Source organism: Carcharhinus amblyrhynchos, chromosome 13 (assembly GCF_965287045.1).
Source record: "Carcharhinus amblyrhynchos chromosome 13, sCarAmb.v2.hapA, whole genome shotgun sequence".
NCBI lineage: Eukaryota > Metazoa > Chordata > Chondrichthyes > Carcharhiniformes > Carcharhinidae > Carcharhinus > Carcharhinus amblyrhynchos.
The window spans coordinates 71,886,745-71,911,948 of NC_137336.1; the positions used below are offsets into that span (position 1 = coordinate 71,886,745).

General features: G+C 47.9%; 1 protein-coding gene across 1 annotated transcript; it reads left to right on the top strand.

Moving 5' to 3' along the window:
* Window positions 1–9,188: 9,188 nt before the first annotated feature.
* eif3f (eukaryotic translation initiation factor 3, subunit F) lies at window positions 9,189–25,100 on the top strand. The gene is made up of 8 exons (XM_080201167.1): window positions 9,189–9,344; window positions 9,940–10,010; window positions 12,995–13,074; window positions 13,366–13,503; window positions 13,649–13,740; window positions 15,496–15,632; window positions 24,093–24,206; window positions 24,829–25,100. The coding sequence occupies exons 1-8, from the start codon at window positions 9,233–9,235 to the stop codon at window positions 24,904–24,906; spliced, it is 822 nt and encodes a 273-aa protein (XP_080057293.1). The 5' UTR covers window positions 9,189–9,232; the 3' UTR covers window positions 24,907–25,100.
* Window positions 25,101–25,204: the final 104 nt, after the last annotated feature.

Below are 25,204 nucleotides of genomic sequence, written 5' to 3' on the forward strand. Positions count from 1 at the left end.
CCCCTTAGTATCAGGGGGATTAGTAGGATAAATATGTGGGTTTATGGGGATGGGATCTGGGTGGGATTGCAGGTTCGATGGGCTAAATGGCCTCCTTCTGTACTGTAGGGCACATTGGGAGCAGTGAATGCAACAGACCAGATTGAAGGAGGTGCATGTGAAGTGCTGCTTCACCTGAAAGGAGTGTTTAGGACCTGGGCTGGTGGGCAGGAAGGAGATAAAATTATTGCACCTCCCTCACTGCATGCAAAGGTGCCATGGGTGGGGGACAAGATGTTGGGTGTGATGGAGGAGTGGACCAGGAGTCCCGGAGGGAACGGTCCCTCTGGAATGCTGACGGGAAGATGTTGGTGGTGACGTCATGTTGGAGTTGACAGAAATGGCAGTGGGAGCTGGTAAGGTGGAAAGTGAGGACAAAGGGGACCCTATCCTGGTTCTGGGACGGAATGAGAGCAGTAGTGCAGGAGATGGGTCAGACACAGTTGAGAGTCCTGTCAACCACAGTAGGTGGAAAACCACAATCAAGGAAAAAGGAAGGCATATCGGCAGCACCATTTTGGAAAGTGGCATCATCAGTGCCAGAGCTGAAGGCACAGAGTCCTTAGTGGGGTGTGAAGAGCTGTAGTCAAGGTAGCTATGGGAGTTGGTGGGTTTGTAATAATACTGATGGATAGTTTATCACCAGAAATAGAGGCATAGAGAGAGAAGTTTGAACATAGAACATGGAACATTACAGCGCAGTACAGGCCCTTCGGCCCTCGATGTTGCGCCGACCAGTGGAACCAATCTAATGAACCTCTAACCTAAACTATTCCAATGTTATCCATATGCCTATCCACTGACCATTTGAACGCCCTTAAAGTTGGCGAGTCCACAACTGCTGTAGGCAGGGCATTCCACGCCCTTACTACCCTCTGAGTAAAGAACCTACCTCTGACATCCGTCCTATAATTATTACCCCTCAATTTAAAGCTATGTCTCCTCGTATTAGCCATCACCATCTGAGGTAAAAGGCTCTCACTGTCCACCCTATCTAACCCTCTGATCATCTTGTATGCCTCAATTAGGTCACCTCTTAAACTTCTTCTCTCTAATGAAAATAACCTCAAGTCCCTCAGCCTTTCCTCATATGGCAGGCTTGCCTTTATTAGTCGGGGCATCGAGTATAAAAATTAGCAAGTCATGTTGCAGCTAGATAGAACTTTAGTTAGACCACATTTGGAATTTTGGGTACAGTTTTGGTCGCCACACTACCAGAAGGATGTGGAGGCTTTGGAGTTGGCACAGAAAAAGTTTACCAGGATGTTTCCTGGTTTGAAGAGTATTAGCAATGAGGACAGACAAACTTGATTTGTTTTTGCTTGAACATTTGAAGCTCAAGGGAAACCTGATAGAAATTTACAAAGTTATGAGGGGCATTGATAGATTCGATAGTGAACGAGTCTTTTTCTGAGGGTAGAATTGTCAATTATTGGGGAACGGAAGTTTACAGTAAAAGGGGGAAAGTTTAAAAGAGATGCAAGAGGTGAGTTTTTTTACACAGAGGTTGGTAAGTGCCTGGAATGCACTGCCAGAGGAGGTGGTAGAATTAGATACAATAGCAACATTTAAGAGGCATCTTGACAGATACATGAATAGGCAGGGAATAGAGGGATACAGACCACATAGAGTCAAAAAGTCTTTCATTTAGAAAGGTGTCATGTGTCAGTGCAGATTTGGTGGACTGAAGGACGTGTTCCTGTGTTGTACTGTTCTTTGCTCTTTTAGGGACTCTACGAGTATACCCGTTTGCCTTTCGGGGTCTGATCGGCATGTGCAATCTTTCAAAGAGTTATGGGGAACATCCTTCAAGGCCTACCCAAGGTCGCAATATACTCAGATGACGCCTGGTCTCGTTTGTGTTTGACTTGATTATTATTGTCACATGTATCAGTATACAGTGAACAGTATTGTTTCTCTGTTTGAGGAAGAAGCAAAGAGCTCTCAGGCCGTCCTGATTGGGAATGAAGGTGTAGAGGGATTGGGTGTCCATGATGAGGAGGAGACGGTGTGGGCCAGAGAACTGGAAGTTGTTGATATGACGTAGGGCATGACATAGGGTATCGGAGGAATTGCGTATGTAGCTGGGAAGGGACAGGATAAGGAGAGGTTGGAATTAGGGGGAGGGGATGGTCTAGTGGTATTATTGCTAGACTGTTAATCCAGAAACTCAGCTAATGCCTGGGGACCCAGATTTGAATCCCGCCACAGCAGATGGTGGAATTTGAATCAAATTAAAAGTATCTGGAATTAAGAATCCACTGATGACCATCGTTGATTGTCGTAAAAACCCCTTTGGTTCATTAACGTCCTTTAGGGAAGGAAATCTGCCATCCTTACCCGGTCTGGCCTACATGTGATTCCAGAGCCATAGCAAAGTGGTTGACTCTCAACTGCCCTCCAATGGCAACTAAGGATGCGCAATAAATGCTGGCCAGTCAGTGACACCTATGTCCCATGAATGAATAAAAGATAGGAAATTAGTTCAGTGGCACAGGAACAGGCTGACACGATAGGCCTACTGGGACAATTCTGTTTGTGGATTTTGGGAAGGAGATTGAAATGAGCTGTCCAGCGTTGGGTGACTGAGATTGGAAACTGTGGAGGGAAGATCTCTGGAGATTTTTGATTTGATTTATTATTGTCACATGTATTTACAGTGAAAAGTATTGTTTCTTGCACACTATACAGAAAAAACATACTGTTCATAGAGAAGGAAACGAGAGTGCAGAATGTAGCATTGGCAATCATAGGTGGGGAGAAAGATCAATTTACTGCAAGGTAAGTCCATTCAAACGTCTGACAATAGCAGGGAAGAAGCTGTTCTTGAGTCGGTAGGTATGTGACCTCAGACTTTTGTAGCTTTTTCCTGATGGAAGAAGGTGGAAGAGAGAATGTCTGGGGTGAATAGGGTCCTTAATTATGCTGACAGCTTTGCCTAGGTAGCAGGAAGTGTAGATAGACTCACTGGAGGATTAGGTCAATGTCAGTCCTGGAAACAGTGGCTTGATGTTGGGTGCTGGGGTTCTTGACCTTTTGGCTAAGATCAAGTGTGGTATCGATCGACATGTTGTGCTTGGTCGAAGTCATTAGGTTACATTTAAGCTTCATTTGAAGCAATTTTTAAAAGCAGCATCTCAGCCTTTTGGCTAAGATGCAAATGAGATCAAGCCTTGGAGGGGGAGCAATGCCAACTCCAATCAGCTTGGATCATGTAGATCAAGCCCAAGGCAGGAGGTGAGAACTTGTTGAGACTCTGAATTGGACTTGATTGGATTGAATTGGAATAAAAACAAAAAAAAGCTGGGGTTTGTGGAGGGTGGGTGTAGCAGGAGGAAGTGTCTTAAGAGTTGATGCTCAGTCTCTGTGAGGGAGAGGTCAGAACGCCAAACAACAACAGCACCATCCCAGTCAGTATGTTTGATGACAAAGTCAGGGTCAGAGCTCAGAGAGTGAATGCAGGGATCAGGGTATTGAATTTGATGATCAGCTATGAGGAGTCTTACAGGATTAATAGTGTTGAAGGCTGAGCTGTTGTCAATAAATAGGAGTCTGACGTAGGTGTCTTTGTCATCTAGGTGTTCAGTGCAGGGCCAGGGAGATGGCGACTGCTGTAGTCCAGGTGAACTGTAGTGGATCCAGGTAGTCCGGGAGGCTGGAATTGATTCATGCCAGGACTAACCTTTCGGAGCATTTCATAATGATGGATGTCAGAGCCACTGGCCGATAGTCATTAAGGCACGGTGCCTGGCTTTAGTAAACTAGGTGGATTTTTACAATGGATTTCATGGACATCATTAGACTTTTAATTCCAGATCTTCACTGAGTTCAAATTTCAAGGATTCAAATCTGGGTCCCCAGAGCATTACTCATTTGGCATTTACCTCTCGTATAGGATGGTGTAATTTGGTGTCAGATTTGCAGTCACAGGGGATGATGTATTTGTCCTCCCCTACCATGCCGTTGATGCTGTTTGTCGATTTCCTCTAACATCCCCGCAAACCCACTTACTGTCTCGGCTCATGCGCTATCCCTCTCTCCACATTTTTTAAGTTTATTTATAAATGTCACGAGTAGGCTTACGTTAACACTGCAATGAAGTTACTGTGAAAATCCCCCAGTCGCCACACTCCGGCGCCTGTTCGGGTAACACCGAGGGAGAATTTGGCACGGCACCTGACCAGCACGTCTTTCGGGCTCGGGGGGGGGGGTGGGGGGGGGGGGGGGGTGCGCTGGAGCGCCCGGGGGGGGCCTATGCGGACGCGGGGAGAACATGCAGACGGTGACCCAGGCTGGGAGTGGAGCCCGGGTCCCTGGCGCTGTGAGGCAGCAGTTCTAACCACGGTTACAAGGATAGAGCCAGGCAATGAAACTCACCCAGATTAACGGTCAAGTAGATTTCACAACAGCTAACATGACCCCATTTTACCATAAAGACAGTTCCAAAACAATAATGATCTTATAAACCTCATAATTGCACCAATGACCTTCTCCTCTATCATACGGTCAAAGAGAGGATGTTTGCTGATGATTGCACAGTGAACAGTCCCATTTGTAACTCACATATTGAAACAGTCCTTTACCCACCAGTAGCCAAATCTGGACAATATTCAGTCCTGGGCAACTAAGTCGCCAGTGGTGGGAATCTGAAATGCACTGCCTGGGAAGGTCATGGAGTCAGAAACCTTACAACCCTTTAAAAATACATATTTGGGCGACATTTGGAATTTCACAATATTCGTGGAATTTGGGACGAGTGCAGGAAAATGGGATTAGCGCACTTTTAGTGGTAGTTACTGTCAGTGCACACCAATGGGTTAAAGAGCCTCTTCTGCGCTTTCAGGCTCTATGACCTTCCCATATCATTTAATGGCATTGCCATCACCATATCCTCCACCACCAATTTCCGACAGTGGGAGTGTGCATCGATAACCAGAAGCTTAGCTGAAGTAGCTGCAGAATAAGACCATAAGAAATAGGAGCAGGATTGGGCCATCTTGCCCTTCGAGCCTGCCCCACCATTCAATAAGATCATGGCTGATCTGAAGTGGATCAGTTCCACTTTCCCGCTTTCTCCCCTTAATTCCCCTGTCTATCAGAAACCTATCTATCCGTGACTTAAATATATTCAGCGAGGTAGCCTCCACCACTTCAACGGGCAGAGAATTCCAGAGATTCACCACCCTTTGAGTGAAGAAGTTCCTCCTCAACTCCGATCTAAACTGCACCCTCCCCCTTATCTTGAGGCTGTGCCCTCTAGTCCTGCTGTCCTTTCTGAGTGGGAAGAATCTCTCTACCTCTACCCTATCCATCCCCTTCATTATCTTATACGTCTCTATAAGATCCCCCCTCATCCTTCTAAACTCCAACGAGTACAGACCCAGTCTATTTAGCCTCTCTTCATAGTCCAACCCCCTCATCTCCGGTATTAGCCTGGTGAACCTCCTCTGCACTCCCTCCAAGGCCAATATATCCTTGCGCAAGTGCGGTGACCAAAACTGCACACAGTACTCCAGCTGCGGCCTCACCAGTACCCTGTACAGTTGCAGCAAGACCTCCCTACTTTTATATTCAATCCCCCTCGCTATAAAGGCCAGCATCCCATTCGCCTTCCTGATCACCTGCTGCACCTGCAGACTGGGTTTTTGCGATTCGTGCACAAGGACCCCCAGGTCCCTCTGCACTGTAGCATGCTGCAGCTTTTCGCCTTTTAAATGATAATCCCAGGCAGCATCTGTGGGGAGAGAAAAGGAGATTATTTTCTTCTTTCAGTTAGAAGAACTTCTGTCGAAAACACCAGAGCAGGTCGGAGGTTGAATTTTCAGGGGTTTGTGACTCACCACTTGACTCCCTAAAGCTTGTCCACCAAGGTGGCACAGTGGTTAGGGCTGCTGCCTCGCAGCACCGGGGGCCTGGGTTCAATTCCTGCCTCGGGTCGCTGTGTGGAGTTTGCATGTCCTCCCTGTGTCTGCGTGGGTTTCCTCTGGGTGCTCCGGTTTCCTCCCACACTCCAAAGATGTGCGGGTTAGGGGGATTGGCCAATTGCCTCTTAGTGTGGAGGGACTATCAGGGTAAGTGTGTGCAGTTATGGGGATAGGGCCTGGGTGGGATTGTGGTTGGTGCAGTGTCGATGGGCTGAGTGGCCTCCTGTACTCTGTGATTCTATGATCTACAAGGCAGAAGGCAGGAGTGTGATGGAGCTCCAATGATACGAACTACATGCCCTGCTCCATCAATCCAATCTTCATGCATATCGCCACTCCACCAGTGTCACTGACTCGGAGTTCCCTATCTCACATCGTTGGGGGCGTCCCTCTGCTTGTAACAGTTCAATCCTGACAGTGCACAGGGGGACCATTCGGCCCATCCAATCTGCAGCGACTCTGCAACAGAGCATCTTACCCAGGCTCAGCCACCCTCCCCATCCCCACAATCCCATGTATTTACCCCACTGATCCCCCTAACCTGCACATCCTGGACACTGGGGGGCAATTTAGCATGGCCAATCCCCCCCTAACCTGAGTGTGGGGGGAGACCGGAGCGGCTGGAGGGGGCCCGCCCAGGCACGGGGGGGGTGTGCGGGCTCCGCGCGGACTGTCACCCAGGGCTGGAGTTGAGCCCGGGTCCCTCATGCTGTGAGGCAGCAGTGCTGATTAACAGCGCTAATAAAGCTTCTATGGTAATAAGGGAAGGATAGCTCACCAACGCCCCCCCAAGTCCAAAGATGTGCGGGTTAGGTTGATTGGCCAGGCTGAAATTGCCCCTTGGTGTCCTGGGATGTGTAGGTTAGCGGGATTAGTGGGTAAATGTGTGGGGATATGGGGCGTAGGGCCTGGGTGGGATTGTGGTCGGTGCAGACTCAATGGGCTGAAGGGCCTCTTTCTGCACTGTAGGGTTCTATGATTCTATGATACCCTATACAGTGATGGAAAAATAAAACAACTAAACGACACATCCGTTTCGCAAACAGATGAATCAAACCACAGCGAGCCAGACAATCAGCTGTCACTTTAGTAATTGCTGATTCCTGTTTCAATTCAGTTCCCCACATCCCCCTAAACTTCCTGCCCCTCACCTTGAACCCATGTCCCCTCGTGACTGACCCTTCAACTAATGGTGGCACGAATGGCGCGGTGGGTTGGCGCTGCTGCCTCGCAGCACCAGGGACCCGGGTTCGATTCCCGGCTCGGGTCGCTGTCTGTGTGGAGTTTGCGCATTCTCCCTGTGTCTGCGTGGGTTTCCTCCTGGGGCCCCGGTTTCCTCCCACACTCCAACGGGTTGACCATGCTAAATTACCCCTTAAGTGTCATGGGGACTAGTTAAGGTAAATGCATGGGGTTTTGGGGGATAGGGGCCCTGGGGGGATTGTGGCCGGTGCAGACTCGATGGGCCAAATGGTGTCCTTCTGCACTCAGTCTTCCCTGCTCCAACAGTAACAACCCAACCTCTCTTCGTAACTGAAACGTTCCATCCCAGGCAGGGTCTTGGTGAATCACCTCTGCACCCCCTCCAGTGCAATCACATCTTTATTATTACCAACATGTATGAACGCTTGACACATTGGCCAAGTGTTGGTAAATGGGATGAGGCGGGAGTTCAGGTGTTGCTCTCGAGTTGGTGTCGACTCGATGGGCCGAAGGGTCTCCTTTGCACTGTATGATTCAATGACACATGCTGTACACCCCTTTATTTCCATTATTGCACCCCAACTGTGACAATACCCTCAGTGTATAGCCCTGAGGGTATTGTTACAGTTCTGTATGGCAATATTTTTACTCAATATCCCTCTACCCTGAGTAACGTATTCCAATAATACGAATATTCTCATTGCCCCTACGTTCTGTTGTCACAGTACTGTTCCCCAACACTCTCTGTAATCCCGCTACCCCAAGTGTGTACCCCTTTATCCAAACTCTGACTGTAAATCCTCCAGTCCACTGCTCCCATAATACCAAACATCTGGCTCCCAATCACAAGTTCATTACTCCAATATTCAGTGTGTGTATCCTTTTATTACCAGCACTGCGCCTCGTTAACATCAATGTATATCCCTCCACTCCCATTCTGTAACCTAGGAATAACAAAATTCCAAATGTCATATCGGAGTAATTTTCTCACTGTATCTCTGTCCTAGCAATGTACCCCAAAACTCCGAATAATGTCACTGTATCACTGTATGTGTCTCTGTACCCACTAATACAGCTGGCCCCAATGTAATCTCATTATCCTCAGTAACGTACATCAAGATTATTAATATTTTTATTTAGCCTCTGTATTCTATCCAAGTACTAGCAATATTCCATAATCCAGCTGATCGGCACCACGACAGCTCAGTGACTATCACTGATTGCTGTGCAGACACATGGATTTGGGCCGGTGTCTGTGGTAGTTTGCGCATTCTCCCCGTGCTCGCGTGGGTTTTCTCCGGGTGCTCCGGTTTCCTCCCACGCCCCAAAGATGTGCTCTTAGGCTGATTGGTGCAACAAATTGTCCCGAAGTGAGTCTCCCCTCAATGTGGAGTGCCATAAGCGTAGGCAAAGGTCATAGGTGGAAGAGGGAACTCACAATGTTAAAATGGCGGCGCGGGCTCGTTAGGCCGAAGGGCCTGTTTCCCGTACTGTGTTGTTCTTTGTATATGATGAATGACAGAGCAGGCTGGAAAGGCTGAATGGCCTCCTCTTGCCTGGAACTCAGACTAACAGCAGGCTCATTCACTCACACGTGGACTCATCAGGAGGGTGGTACCGCATTGTGACGTCCATGGACAAGATCGGCCGATGGCAGCCCTGGTTGTCCAATGGCAGAGTGCGCTCCGGCCGGGCTGTCCATTCAGAGTGCAGCATTGGCCGAGACGGCTGTTCCAATGGACGTGCGGTAGCCCGATGATGGACGGCTGAGATTGTCCAATGGAAAGACGGGGATGCGCTGATTGACGGCTGAGGCTGTCCAATGGACGGGCAGCACTGGCCAATAGCGATGCAGCATTGGCTGAGACGGCTGTTCCAATGGGCGTGCGGTAGCCGGATGATGGACGGCTGAAGCTGTCCAATGGAAAGACGGAAATGCGCTGATTGACGGCCAAGGTTGTCCAATGGGAAGGCTGGGGTTGTGACGTGTAGAGGTTGGTCCACCCAGCGCACGGAGCCGCCATTGTGCCGGGAGCCCTGTTCCGTTTGGTGTGTGTCCGGCTGTAATGGCGGGTTACGGGCCGCTGCTGCGGATCCACCCGGTGGTGCTGTGCTCCATCGCGGACAGCAGCGAACGCCGCAACGAGGAGGCCAAGCGGGTGATCGGCACCCTGCTGGGTGAGGAAGACGAAGAAGTGGGGTTGAGGGTCTACCTGTACTACCCCCCCCCCCCACCAGCCTGCCTAGATCCCCACCCCCCCGGGCCTGCCTGACCCCCCCCCCCCCCCCGGGCCTGCCTGACCCCCCCCCCCCCCCCCCCGGGCCTGCCTGACCCCCCCCCCCCCCCCCCCGGGCCTGCCTGACCCCCCCCCCCCCCCCCCGGGCCTGCCTGACCCCCCCCCCCCCCCGGGCCTGCCTGACCCCCCCCCCCCCGGGCCTGCCTGACCCCCCCCCCCCCGGGTCTGCCTGACCCCCCCCCCCGGGTCTGCCTGACCCCCCCCCCCGGGTCTGCCTGACCCCCACCCCCTTTTTGGGTCTGCCTGAACCCTTTCGTCCCTTTTTGGGTCTGCCTGAACCCCCCCCCCCGGGTCTGCCTGAGCCCTCCTGCCCCTGCATCTGACCGTCCCTCTCTCTCTCTCCTTCACCACCATTCTGCTCCCCCCTCTGCCCCGGTCTGCCTATCTCTTCCCTAATCCCCTCCACCCCAGCCTGTCTTGACAGTCACCCTGTGCTCACTCTGTACTGTTTCTATATCTCATTCTCTCTGTTTTAGGCACTGTGGATAAACAGACTGTAGAGATCACCAACTGTTTCTCTGTTCCACACAACGAGTCAGAAGATGAGGTAAGAAAACCTGGGGATGGAGTGGAGTGAGGCTTGTATATGATTGAAGAATCCTTGAAGTATATAAAGAACATAGCAAGGAATTTAAGTAAGGTGTTAAAAGGGGTCATGAAAGGTCCTTGGCAAACAGGATTAAAGAAAATCCTAAGGCATTTTGTATGTTTGTGCAGAACAAGTGGGTAGCCAGGGAAAGGGTTGGTCCACTCAAGGATAGTGGAGGGAATCTATGCATAGCACCAGAGGAAACGGGAGAGATACTAAATGAATACTTTGCCTCACTATTCACCAAAGAGAGGGACTTGATAGATGAGAAGCCTAGGATAGTGTGTGTAGGTATTCTGGGTCATGTTGATATTAAAAACGAAGAGCTATTGGGTGTCTTAAAAAACGTTAAAATAGACAAGTCCCAGGGCCTGATGGGATTTACTCCAGCATACTGAGGGGGGCAAGGGTGGAAATTGCTGGGGTCTTGATAGAAATCTTTGTATCCTCTGGCTACAGGTGAAGTTCCAGAGGATTGGAGAATAGCCAGTGTTGTTCCATTATTTAAGAAGGGCAGTAAGGATAATCCAGGAAATTATAGGCCGGAGAGCCTTATGCCAGTGGTACAGAAATTATTGGAAAAGATTCTTCAGGGTAGGATTTACTCACATTTGGAAACTAATGGACATTTAGTGCCTGTACAGCTCCACCCCCCCCCCCCCCACCCCACCCCCCCCCACCCCACCCCCCAAACATCTGCCCGTCTCCCTCTCTCTCCTTCACCATTCTGTGCCCCCGCCCCGCCCCGGTCTGCCTACTATCCCCTCCACTCCAGCCTGCATTGACAGCATAGTTTTGTGAAGGGGAAGTTGAGGAAGTGATGAAGATGATAGATGGGTGTTGTATACGTGGACTTCAGTAAAGCCTTTGACAAGGTACCTCATGATAAACTGGTACGAAAGGTGAAGTCTCATGGGATCAGAGGAGAGCTGGCAAGATGGATACAGAACTGGCTTGGCCATAGAAGACAGAAGTTAGCAGTAGAGGGGTGCTTTTCTGAATGGAGTGCTTTTCTGAACTAGCGGTGTTCCACAGGGATCAGTTCTGGGATCTTTTGTTGTTCGTAGTATATATAAATGATTTGCAAGAAAATGTAGCTGGGCTGATTAGTAAGTTCACAGGCAACACAAAAACTGGTGGAGTTGCAGATAGTGGAGAAGATTGTCAGAGGATACAGTAATATATAGACCAGTTGGAGACTGGAGTGGAGAAATGGCAGATGGAATTTAATCCAGATAAGTGTGAGATATTGCATTTTGGAAGGTCCATTGCAGAATTATACAGTAAATGGTAGAATCCTTAGGAGTATTGACACATAGAGAGATCTGGGTATACGTGTCCACTGATCACAATGTGGCAAAGCAAATGGGTAAAGTAGTCAAGAAGGCCTTTATTGGTTGAAGCATTGAGTATAAAAATTGGTAGGTCATGCTGCAGCTGTATAGAACCTTGGTTAGGCCTCATTTAAAATATTGTGTACAATTCTGGTTGCCACACTACCAGAAGGATTGGATGCTTTGGAGAGGATACAGACGAGGTTTACCAGGATCTGGAGGGTATTAGCTATGAGGAGAGGTTGGATCAACGTGGTTTGTTCGCACTGAAACAATGCAGGTTGTGAGGTGACCTGATAGAGGTTTATAAGATTGAGTGGCATGGATAGAATGGATAGTCAGATGCTCTTTCCTAGGGTAGAAAAGTCAAGTACTAGGGGACGTAGGTTTAAGGTGCATGGAGAAAGCTTAGTGGAGATGTTTGAGGCAAGTTTTTTTACACAGAGGGTGGTGAATGTCTGGAACACGCTGCCTGGGCAGGTGGTGGGAGCAGGTATGGTAGTGGCGTTTAAGGGGCAACTAGAAGGATAGATGAATAGGATGGGAATGGAAGGACGCAGACTCCATTAGTGCATAGGGTTTTAATTTAGGCAGGTATTATGATTGGTGCAGGCTTGGAGGGCCGAAGGGCCTCTTCCTGTGCTGTACTGTTCTTTTGACTGGGGTGGAACGAGGGTTGTGTTTCTGTGATGTGATATATGAACCTCTGTGAAATAGCCATTTTTGTTAAAATAGGGGAAATTTGAAGTATTCACTTGGTGCGAAGCAATAAATGTTTTTTGATTTGATTTATTATTGTCACATATATTGGTATATAGTGAAAAATATTGTTTTTGTGCTATACAGACAAAGAATACAGTTCAAAGAGAAGGAAACGAGAGAGTGCAGAATGTATGTTGTAGTCATAGCTAGAGTGTAGAGAAAGATCAACTTAATGCAAGGTAGGTCCATTCTAAAGTCTGGCAGCAGGGAAGAAGTTGTTCTTGAGTCGGTTGGTACGTGACCTGAGATTTTTGTATCTTTTACCTGATGGAAGAAGGCATAAGAGAGGATGTCTGGGGTGCATGGGGTCCTTAATTATGCTGGCTGCTTTACTAAGCCAGTGGATGGGAGGCTATAATCGCATGATGGATTGGGCTACGTTCATGACCTTTTGTAGTTTCTTGCAGTTTTGGGGAGAGCAGGATTGGGCAGCATGGTGACACAGTGGTTAGCACCTCATAGTGTCAGGGACCCGGGTTCGATTCTGGCCTTGGGTGTTTGTGCACAGTTCGCATGTTCTCAGTGTGTCTGTGTGGGTTTCCTCCGGGTGCTCCAGTTTCCTCCTCCTGTCCAAAGATGTGCAGGTTAGGTGGATTGGCCAGGCTAAATTGTCCCTTAGTGTCCACAGATGTGTAGATTAAGGGGGTTAGTGGGGTAAATATGTGGGGCTGTAATGATAGGCCAGGGGATGGGTCTGGGCGAGGTGATCCATTGGAAAGTCAGTGTAGACTCGATGGACCGAAAAGCCGCCTCCTGCACTGCAGCAATTCAGTGATTATCCTGCTCTTCCCCACTGATGCTAACAGTGATCCTCTCTCTCACAGTTATTTTTCTTACATTTTGCAGGTGGCTGTTGATATGGAGTTCGCCAAGAACATGTATGAGCTTCACAAGAAAGTGGCGCCCAATGAAGTGATAGTGGGCTGGTAAGTACAGTGAGTGAGGGACTGAGAGACACCAGTCAGTGTACAGATATCTCTCTGAGAGACACCAGTCAGTGTACAATATTTCCTTGAGAGAGGCGAGTCCATGTACAGATACCTCATAGAGTGGGAATGAGAGACACCTGTCAGTGGACAGACATCTCCCTGAGAGAGGGGGACTGGGAGACACACCAGTCAGTGTCCAGATACCTCCCTGAGAGACTCCTGTTGGTGTACAGATATCTGAGAGAAATGAGCTGTTATTAAGGATTTTGAAATGTGTTTAATTTTTAGGTTTGCCACTGGCCATGATATCACGGAACACTCGGTGCTCATTCACGAATATTACAGCCGGGAAGCCCAAAATCCTGTGCATGTCACCGTGGATACGATGCTACAGGATGGACGAATGAGTATCAAGGCCTATGTGAGGTACGACAGGGTAGCTTTGTGCTTGCAGTCTGCCTCAGTTTGGAAGTTGAGGCCTTTGCCATGTTTTGCAGTGCCTTATATGAACGGTCTGCTATTGGTATTGTGTGGCTTTATACTTGCTACATCTCTCCCTCTTGACTTGCAGCACACCTCTTGGAGTTCCAGGGAAGACCATGGGAGTGATGTTCACACCCCTGACAGTGAAGTATGTGTATTACGACACAGAGCGAATTGGAGGTAAGTGGCATCCCAGCTAATAGCCTCTAGTCTTCCCTCAGTGAGAGGCAGGAATGAGAGACCCCTGACTCCAGACCCTCTCCTCGGATCGAGACGTTCCTGTCTCCAGTCTCCCCTCAGTGAGAGAGGGGACTGAAAGACCCATGTCTCCAGATTCTTCCCCCCCAGAGAGCGACGGGATCGAGATGTTGCAGCGTCCACAGTGTCAGTGAGAGATGGGACCGAGAGACTTTTTTTTCTTTTTTTACCTACAGTGCAGAAAGAGGCCCTTCGGCCCATCGAGTCTGCACTGACCCAATTCCACCCAGACCCTATCCCCATATCCCTACACTGGATAGGATAGAGGTGGAGAGACTCTTCCCGCTCAGAAAGGGCAGTAGGACTAGGGGGCACAGCCTCAAGATAAAGGGGGGGCGGTTTAGAACAGAGTTGAGGAGGAACTTCTTCACTCAAAGGGTGGTGAATCTCTGGAATTTTCTGCCCGTTGAAGTGGTGGAGGCTGCCTCGCTAAATATTTTTAAGACGCGGGTTGATGGGTTTTTGATAAGCGAGGGGATTAAGGGTTATGGGGAGAGGGCGGGAAAGTGGAACTGAGCCACGACAGATCAGCCGTGATCTTATTGAATGGCGGGGCAGGCTCGAAGGGCTAGATGGCCTACTCCTGCTCCTATTTCTTATGTTCTTATGTAAGAAGGCATTTAGAATACTTGCCTTTATTAGCTGATGCATTGAGCAGGGAGGTAATGATGGAGCTGTGTGAAGCACTGGTGAGACCACAACTAGAGTACTGTGTGCAGTTCTGCTAACCACACTATAGGAAGGATGTGATTGGACTGGAAAGAGTGCAGAGGAGATTCACCAGAATGTTGCCTGGGCTGGAGGATCTGAGCTTTGAGGAAAGATTGAAAGGCTGGAGCTGTTTTCCTTGGAGTAGTGAAGGTTGAAAGGGAACCTGATAGAGGTGTGTAAGGTTATGAGGGGCATAGATAGGGTGGATAGGACAGTATGTTTTCCAAGGATCAATAACCAGGGAGTATAGAGTTAAGGTAAGAGGTAAAAGGCTAAGAGGGGAGTTGGGGAGAACCCCACTGGGTGGTGGGAGTCTGGAACTCACTGTCTGAAAGCATGGTGGAGGTGGCAACCTTCACAACATTGAAGGAGTATTTAGATATTCACTTGTGCTGCCATAACCTTCAAGTGTTAGAAACTGGCATTAATGTCGTTGAATTTTTGTCAACCAGGTTGGACACAATGGGCTGAGTGGCCTCCTCCGATGTTGGAAAAGTCTGAATCTATGACTGGTTCCCAGGGTGAGGAGGTTCAGTTCTGGGCATAGGTTGGAAAAGTTGGGACCTGTTGTCCTCGGAGAAGTGGAAGCCGAGAGGAGATCTGGATCAAGGTGTTCAAAATCACAAGGGGTCTGGACAAAGCAGATGGGGAGGAACTGTTCCCATTGGTGAAAGGATCGAGACGAGAGAGGCAGAGACTGAAGGTGAAAGAAGTAACAGAGACATGAGGGAGAAACTTTCCCCCAGTGAGTGGTTCGGTTCTGGGAATGCACTGCCTTAGAGTGTGGCTGAGGTCAGGTTTGAGCAAAGCTTTCCAGGAGGGACAAAAACTCCAGGGTGAGGGGAGCGGGGGTGGGAATGTGGTACTAGGTGACTTGTAGGCTGAGGAGAGATGGGCTGAATGGCCTTTTGTCATTTTAATGGCTCTCTGTGTCCTTGTCTCTCCCCCCGCCCCCCAACCCTTCAGTGGATGTGATCCAGAGAACAAGGACTAGCCCCAATCGGACCATCACCTTGTCTAGTGACCTGCAGCAAGTGGGTACATCAGCCGCCCACATCCAGGACATGCTGACCACAGTGCTTCAGTACGCCGAGGAGGTTCTGGTGAGTCGGGGCGGGGTGAACGGGGTGGAGGGTGGTTTCTGTCTGTGTTCATTCCCAGTCACACACTCCAGCCTCCCCTGTCAAGAACAGGCATTGTAAGAAGTCTCTCAACACCAGGTTAGAGTCCAACAGGTTTATTTGATAGTAATCCCACAAGCTTTTGGAAACGGTGTTCCTTTGTCAGGTGTGTGGAAGGTTCTGATCAGAGAAGGGCATATAGAGTCACACACAGTTTACAGAATACTGACAGCAAGTCTTTACAGCTAACCTGCTATTCAAGTCTTAAAGATGCAGACAATGTGAGTGCAGATAGCATGAAGCATAGGTTAAAGAGATGTGTATTGTCTCCAGACCGGACAGTAAGTGAGATTTTACAACCCAGGCAAGTCATGGGGGTTACACATAGTGTGTCGTGAAGGCCACCTCGGAGAACGCTTACTGAAGATCCTGTTGGCAAACACTTCAGTGGTCGCGAGCATTCGGCCTCTGATCTTCAGGTAAACGTCCTCCGAGGTGGCCTTCACAACAGCGCACAGTTGCTGAGCAGAAACTGATAGCCAAGTTCTGCACACATGAGGATGGCCTCAACTGGGATCTTGGGTTCATGTCACACTATCTGTAACCCCCATGACTTGCCTGGGTTGTAAAATCTCACTTACTGTCCTGTCTGGAGACAATACACATCTCTTTAACCTATGCTAATGCTATCTCCACTCACACTGTCTGCATCTTTAAGACTTGAATAGGTTAGCTGTAAAGACTTGCATTCTAATCAGTATTATGTAAACTGTGTGACTTTATATGCCCTTCTCTGATCAGAACCTTCCACACACCTGACGAAGGAACACCGTTTCCGAAAGCTTGTGGGATTACTATCAAATAAACTGGTTGGACTCTAACCTGGTGTTGTGAGACTTTTTACTGTGGTTACCTCAGTCCAACGCCGGCATCTCTACGTCAAGAACAGTCATTACCATCTTTTCAAGGGGCAACTAGGGAAGTGCGATAAATACTGGCCAGCAAGCGCCCCCATGTTCTGTGAAAAATGAATCGACAGGGCCACGGGCCCAGCACGTACATAAAGAAAGAACAAAGAAAAGTACATCACACGAACTTCGGCCCTCCAAGCCTGTGCCAGTTGTAAAGTCCTAACTAAGCTATTAAAAAAACCTTATGTCCTCACTTGGTCCGTATCCCTCTATTGCTTCCCTATTCGTGTACCCATCCAGATGCCTCTTAATGGACCTACTTCCACTGCACCCAATGGCAGCATGTTCCAGGCACCCACCATTCTATGCATGAAAAACTACGTGCCCCCCCCCTCTGTCTCCCTTAAGCTTTCTCCCTTTTACCTTGAACCTGTGACCTCTTGTAATCGACGCTTACACTCTGGGGGGAAAAAAGATCTCTGACTATCCAAGCTTTATGCCTCTCATAATTTTGTAGACCTCTATCTTTGTAGACCTCAACTTCTGTCTTTCCAGTGAAAACAATCCTAGTTTATTCAACCTCTCCTCATAGCCAATGCCCCTGAGACCAGACACCATCCTGGTGAACCTTCTTTGGGCTCTCTCCAAAGCTTCCATGTCTGTCTGGTAGTGTGGTGGCCAGATCTGCTCGCAGTACTCCAAATGCGGCCTGACCAAGATTTTACGTAGCTGCAACATGCTTTCCGAACTCTTGTACTCAAAGACGCAGCTGATTTAAGGCAAGAATGCGATATGCTTTCTTTCTCACTTGGTCATCTGTGTTGCCACTTTTAGGGAACTGTGGTCCTGCATGCCCAGATCCCTCTGTATGTTAATGTTCCTCATGCGTTCTGCCATTTACAGTATAATTCACACCTAAATTTGATCTTCCTAAACGCATCACCTCTCATTTGTCTAGATTAAACTCTATCTACCATTTCTGCGTCCAAGTCTCCAATCTATCTGCATCCTGTTGCATCCTCTGACAATCCTTGGCACTATCAGCAACTCCACCAATCTTGTCATCGACAAACTTATTAAACAGATCACCCACATCTTCCTCCAGGTCATTTATGTATATATACTACAAACAACAGGGGTCCCAGCACTGATTCCTGCAGAACACCACTAGCTACAGATCTCTATTCTGGAAAACACCCTTTCACCATTACTCTGTCTTCTATGACCAAGTAAAAAAATCTGACAACACCAGATTTAAGTCCAACCGATTTATTTGATAATACACTCACTAGCTTTCGGGGTTAGTCCCTTCGTCAGGTGAATGGAGAGTTCTGGCCTCAGACAGAGCATATAAAGCACAGACAGTTTACAGATTACTGATTAGAATGCAAATCTTTACACCTAACCTGCTGTTCAAGTCTTAAAGTGGCCAACAACGTGAGTGGAAGGAGCACTGATCACAGGTTAAAGAGATGTGTATTGTCTCCAGACAGTACAGTAAGTGAGATTTTGCAAACCCAGGCAAGTCACGGGGGTTACAGATAGTACGACACAAACCCAAGATCCTTGTTGAGACCGTCCTCGTGTGCGGAACTAAGCTATCAGTCTCTGCTCAGCGACTCTGCGCTGTTGTGTGTCGTGAAGGCCGCCTTGGAGAATGCCCACCTGAAGGTCAGAGGCTGAATGCCCGTGACCACTGAAGTGTTCGCCAACAGGAAGGGAACAGTTTTGCCTGGTGATTGTCGAGCGATGCCCACTCATCCGTCGTCGCAGCATCTGCATTGTCTCCCCGGTGTACCATGCTTCGGGACATCCTTTCTTGTCTTCTATGACCAAGCCAGTTCTGTATCCATCCAGCCAGCCAGCCCACCCCGAATCACATGGGATTTTAGTATTTGTACCAGTCTGCCATGTGGGAACTTGTCAAACGCCTTACTAAAGTCCATATAAACTACATCCACAGCCCTTTCCTCATCAGTTCTCTTTTTCACCTCTTCAAAAAAACTCGATCAAGTTGGTGAGACATGACCTTCCCTGTACAAAACTATGCTGCCTGTCACTCGTAGAAACATAGAAGATAGGAGCAGCAGGAGGCCATTTGGCCGTTCGTGCCTGTCCCTCCATTCATCACAAGCATGGCTGATCATCCAACTCAATAGCCTAAACCTGCTTTCTCCCTGTAATCTTTGATCTCATTTGTGCCAAGTGCTATATCCAGCCGCCTCTTTAAAAGATTCAGTGTTTTGGCATCAACTACTTTCTGTGGAAATGAAGTCCATAGGTTCACCACTCTTTGGATAAAGTGTCCCCTCATCTCTGTCCTAAATGGTCTACCCTGAATCCTCAGACTGTGACCCCTGGTTCTGGATATTGAGAACATCCTCTGTACATCTACCCTGTCTAGTCCTGTTAGAATCTAAGTCTCAATGAGATCCCCGTCATTCGTCTGAACTCCAGTGAAAATGATACTGACCTAGTCGATCCCTCCTCGTACGTCAGTGCTGCTGTCCCTGGAATCAGCTTGGTAAACCTTTGCTGCACCCCATGGAGAGCAAGAACATCCTTCCTCAGAAAAGGAGACCAAAACTGCAGGCAATACTTTAGGTGAAGCCTCACCAAGGCCACGTATAATTGCAACAACACATCCCTGCTCCTGTACTTGAAACCTCTCGCAAAAACGGCCAATATGGAATTTGTTGCCTTTACTGCCTGCTGCACCGGCATTCTTACCTTCAGTGACTGGTGCACAAGGACACCCAGGTCCCGCTGCACACTCCCCTCTCCCAATGTACAGCCATTCAAGTATTAATCTGTTGCCTTGTTTTTGCTTCCAAAGTGAATAACCTCACATTTATCCAAATTATACTGTATCTGCCCACTTACTCAACCTGTCCTGATCATACTGAAGGATCTCTTGTCACAGTTCACCCTCCCACCCAACTTGGTATTATCTGCAAACTTTGAGATGTTACATTTTTATTCCCACATCCAAACATAAATATATATTGTGAATAGCTGGGGTCCCAGCACTGATCCCTGTGGCACCCCATGAGTTACTGTCTACCAATTTGAAAAAGATCTATTAATTCCTACTCTGTTTTCCCCTCTGCCAACCAGTTTTCTATCCATTTCAATACACTTCCCCTAATCCTATGCGCTTTAATCTTGAACGATAATGTCTTATGTGGGATTTGTCAAATGCTTTCTGAAAGTCCAAATATACCACATCAATTGGCTCCCCTTGTCAACTCTACGAGTTACATCTTCAAAGAATTCCAACAGATTTCCAAGCATGATTTCCCCTTCATCCATGCTGACTCTGTCTGATCATGCCACTGCTTTCTAAATAATCTGCTATAAAGTCCTTGACAATAGATTCAAGAATTTTCCCCACTATTGATATTAGGCTTAATGTTCTATAATTTCCTATAACTATAATCAGTCCATTTTCTTCCAACTGTGCATATAGCATGTCCTTCAATTTCTTCTCCAAAAGCTTCCCCAAAATTGACGTCAGGCCTCATGGCCTATAATTTCCAGGATTATCCCTGCTTCCTTTCTCGAACAAGGGAACAGCATTGGCTATTTTCCAGTCCTCTGGAATCTCCCCTATGGTCAAAGAGGATGTGGAGATATTTGGTAAGGCTCCAGCTATTTTCCCCCTTGCCTCCCACAGTAACCTGGGATGGATTCCATCCGGCCCCAGGGACTTGTCTACTTTAATGCAATTTAGGATGATTAACACTTCCTCCTTTGATATATTGACATTTTCTAGAGCGTTCACACACCTATCCTGTACCTCAATATCAGTCATGTCCTAAGAACATAAGAAATAGGAGCAGGAGTAGGCCATCTAGCCCTTCGAGCCTGTCCCGCCATTCAATAAGATCATGGCTGATCTGTCGTGGCTCAGTTCCACATTCCCGCCCTCTCCCCATAACCCTTAATCCCCTTGCCTATCAAAAACCTATCAACCCGCGTCTTAAAAATATTGAGCGAGGCAGCCTCCACCACTTCAACGGGCGGAGAATTCCAGAGATTCACCACCCTTTGAGTGAAGAAGTTCCTCCTCAACTCTGTTCTAAACCGCCCCCCCTTTATCCTGAGGCTGTGCCCTCTAGTCCTACTGTCCTTTCTGAGCGGGAAGAGCCTCTCCACCTCCATCCTATCCATCCCATTCAACATCTTATACGTTTCAATGAGATCGCCCCTCATTCTTCTAAACTCTAACGAGTACAAGCCTAGTTTATTCAGCCTCTCCTCATAGTTCAACCCCCTCAACTCCGGAATCAGCCTAGTAAACCTCCTCTGCACTCCCTCCAAGGCCAAAATATCCTTGCGTAAGTGCGGCGACCAAAACTGCGCACACTACTCCAGCTGCGGCCTCACTAATGCCCTATACAGCTGTAGCAAGACCTCCCTACTTTTATATTCAATCCCCCTCGCTATGAAGGCCAGCATCCCATTTGCCTTCCTGACTACCTGCTGCACCTGCAGGCTGGGTTTTTGCAACTCATGCACAAGGACCCCAAGGTCCCTCTGCACTGTCGCATGCTGCAGTTTTTCGCCACGTAAGTAATAGTCCTTCCTACCATTATTCCAACCAAAGTGGACAACCTCACATTTGCCAACATTAAATTCCATTTGCCAGTTCCTGGCCCATTCGCCCAGCCTATCTACATCCTTCTGCAGACTCTCCACACCCTCTGCACAATTTGCCGTTCCACCAATCTTGGTGTCATCAGCAAATTTCGACACCATACACTCGGTTCCCTCCTCCAGATCATCTATATAAATGGTGAATAGCTGAGGCCCCAGCACCAACCCCTGGGGCACTCCACTAGTCACCAACCGCCAATCCGAATAGCACCCATTGATTCCCACTCTCTGCCTCCTATTTGACAACCAATCCTCTATCCACGCTAAAACAACGGTTCTTAAACAACGGTGTAACATTAGCCGTTTTCCAATCTTCCGGCACTTCCCCGGAATCCGGTGACGTTTGGAAAATAATCACCAAGGCATCCACTATCACCTCCGCCATTTCCTTCAGAACCCTTGGATGCATTCCATCCGGTCCTGGGGACTTGTCCTCCTTGGTGAAAACTGATATAAAGTATTCATGAAGGATCTCACCCACTTCCTGAGGGTCCACATACAACTTCCTTCCCTTGTCCTTGAGAGGGCCTACTCTTTCTCTTGCTACCCTCCCACTCCTAATAGATGCATAAAAAGCCTTGGGATTTTCCTTGACCCTGTGTGATAAAGATATTTCATGGCTTCTTTTAGCCTCCCTAATTCCACGTTTAAGTTCCTTTCTACTTCCTGTATACTCCACAAGGGTTTTGTCAGTTTTTAGCTGTGTAGACTTACTGTATGCTTCCTTTTTCCTTTTGACTGAGTTTACAATTTCCCTTGTTGTCCATGGTTCCTGAATCCTGTCACTTCTATTCATTTTTTGCAGGGACATGCGTGTCCTGCACTTCAATTAACTGGCCTTTAAAAGCCTTCTACATGTCAGACATGGATTTGTCCTCAAATAGCCGCTCCTAATCCACATTCCCCAGTTACTGTTTTAATTTGGATGGATTTGTCCGTTGCCCAGTTAAGCACCCTCGCTGAGAGCGACTCTTATCCTTATCCATGACTACCCAGAATCTTATGGAATTACGGTTGCCAAGCCCAGAATGCCCCCCCACTGAAATATCGATCTCCTGGTCTGGCTCATTCCCCAATACCAAGTCTGGTATGACCCCTCCTTGGTTGGATTGGCAACTCACTGTATCCAAAAGCCCTCCTGGACACATGAAACGAATTGTTCTCCACCTGAGCCCCTGGCTGTAAGGGAGTCCTGGTGAATATGGGGGAAGTTAAAGTCAGCCATCACAAATACCCTGCTTTTTTCACACCTTTCCAGAAGCTGATTACACATCTGTTCCTCCGTCTCCTGCGGGCTGTTGGGAGGTTCATAATACACTCCCCCAACATAGTGAATTCACCCTTCCTATTCCTGAGCTCCACTCATAATGTCTCACTGTGAGATCCCTCCAATGTGTCCTCCCTCATACAGCAGTGATGTGCTCCCTAATCAGCAATGTAACTCCCCTAACCCCTTTTGTTTCCTCTTCTGTCCCGTCTAAAATGATACAGAACATAGAACATTACAGCACAGTACACGCCCTTCGGCGCTCAATGTTGTGCCGAGCTATTATGTCCAATCCCAAGATCAAGCTATCCCCTCCCTATAATTCTGGAGTGCTCCATGTGCCTATCCAATAACCGCTTGAAAGTTCCAAAAGCGTCCTACTCCTCTATCACAGCAGGCAGTCTATTCCACACCCCAACCACTCTCTGGGTGAAGAATCTACCTTGGACATCCTTCCTATATCTCCCACCATGAACCTTATAGTTATGCCCCTAGTAACAGCTACAAACACTGGAGGAAATAGTCTTTGCAAGTCCACTCTATCAATCCCTCTCATCTTATAAACCTCAAGTCGCCTCTCATCCTCCTCCGCTCCAAAGAGAAAAGTCCCAGCTCCCTCAACCTTTCCTCATAAGACCTACCCACCAAACCAGGCAACATCCTGGTAAATGTCCTCTGCACTCTCTCCAATGCTTCCACATTCTTCTTATAATGAGGTGACCAGAACTGCACGTAATATTCCAAATGTGGTCTCACCAACGTCTGGTATAGTTGCAGCATAACCCACGGCTCTTAAACTCAAACCCCCTGTTAATAAATGCTAACACACTATAAGCCTTCACCGCTCTGTCCACTTGAGTGGCAACCTTCAGAGATCTGTGGATATGAACCCCAAGATCTCTCTGTTCCTCCACATTCCTTAGAACCCTGTTGTTGACCCTGTAATCCACATTCAAGTTTGTCCTACAAAAATGAATCACCTCACTTATCAGTGAATTTCCAGGAATGTTAAGCTGACAGTCCTGTCCCTCCTTTAAACATGTCTCTGTAATTGCAAAAGCATAATTATATGCAGTAATCCAGGCTCTCAGTTTATGTTTCACCTGTAATAATTCTTGCATTGAAGCAAATGCACTCCAGACCTCCAGTCCCACTGAGCCCTGCTGCTTCCCTCTGCTTGCTCTCACTCTGCACTCTCTTTATCTCAGTCTCACTTTCTACCTCATTCCATAAACTTACTGGCTGCAGTTCTGGTTCCCACCCCACTGTCGCACTAGTTTAAACCCTCCGAACAGCATGAACAAATCTCCCACCCAGGTTATTGGTGCCCCTCCAGTTCAGGTGCAACCCGTCCTCCTTGTACAGGTCCCACCTTCCCAGAAGACGTCCCAGTGATCCATATGTCTAAAACCCTCCCTCCTACATCAGCTCTTTAGCCACGTGTTCAGATGCACTATCTCTCTGTTCCAAACCTCACAAGCACATGTCACAGAGTGATCCTGAGATTACTACCTTAGCGGTCCTACCTTTTAACTCCTTGCCTAATCCCCTGAACTGAGTTCGCAGGGCACATTTATTAATCCTGTTCTTCCTCCATCTTTCCAGTCAGGCAAAGTCACAGCTGACAACACAGTTGGAAGATTCCTCATTGATTTGGTTAACAAGGTCCCAAAGATTTCAGCCCAGGATTTCGAAGCTATGCTGAATAGTAACATCAATGTGAGTTCCCAAATCTAGTCTAACCGAGGGTTCAGGGTGGTTTATATATAGAGTAATAGATACCTGAGAGTGAGTTACAGACTGGAATCTAATCGAGGGGTTCAGGGTGGTTTATATATAGAATAACATACTCGGGAATGAGTTACAGACTGGAATCTAATCGAGGGGTTCAGGGTGGTTTATATATAGAATAACAGATACCTGAGAGAGAGTTACAGACTAGAATCTAAACGAGGGGTTTGGGGTGGTTTATGTATAGAATAACAGATACCTGAGAGTGAGTTACAGACTGGAATCTAATCGAGGGGTTCAGGGTGGTTTATATATAGAATAACATACTCGGGAGTGAGTTACAGACTGGAATCTAATCAAGGGGTTTGGGGTGGTTTATATATAGAATAACAGATATCCGGGAATAAGTTACAGACTGGAATCGAATCGCGAGGTTCAGGGTGGTTTGTGTATAGAATAACAGATACCTGAGAGTGAGTTACAGACTGGAATCTGATCAAGGGGTTCAGTGTGATTTATATATAGAAGGACTGGTATCTAATGGGGAATGGGGGGGTATTATTTGTGCATGTATAGCAGCATAACAGGTTTGTTCAATGATCTCTTGCAGGACTTGCTGATGGTGACTTACCTCTCCAACCTCACGCAGGCTCAGATTGCCTTGAACGAGAAGCTGGTGGCTTTGTAGGTATCCTCGAAGGAGCGATAGCCTCCAGTAAAGAGATGGACTGTATATGTGGAAGAATTGTCGATCAGCTGCTTTCTCGATTGTTGTGAAAAAAAGCCATTGCTGTTTTTATCAATAATAACCCCACCTCCCCCACTGCATAAAATAAAGTTACTCTATCAGACTTAATGGTGGACAAAATTCTTTCTCTTTCAGATGTGCGATGTCTCTGTGCTTACTAAATCCTTTCTCCATGTAATTCTGCAACTCTCTCTAGTACTACAACCACCCTCGTTCTCTTGGCATTCCCCCACCCCGG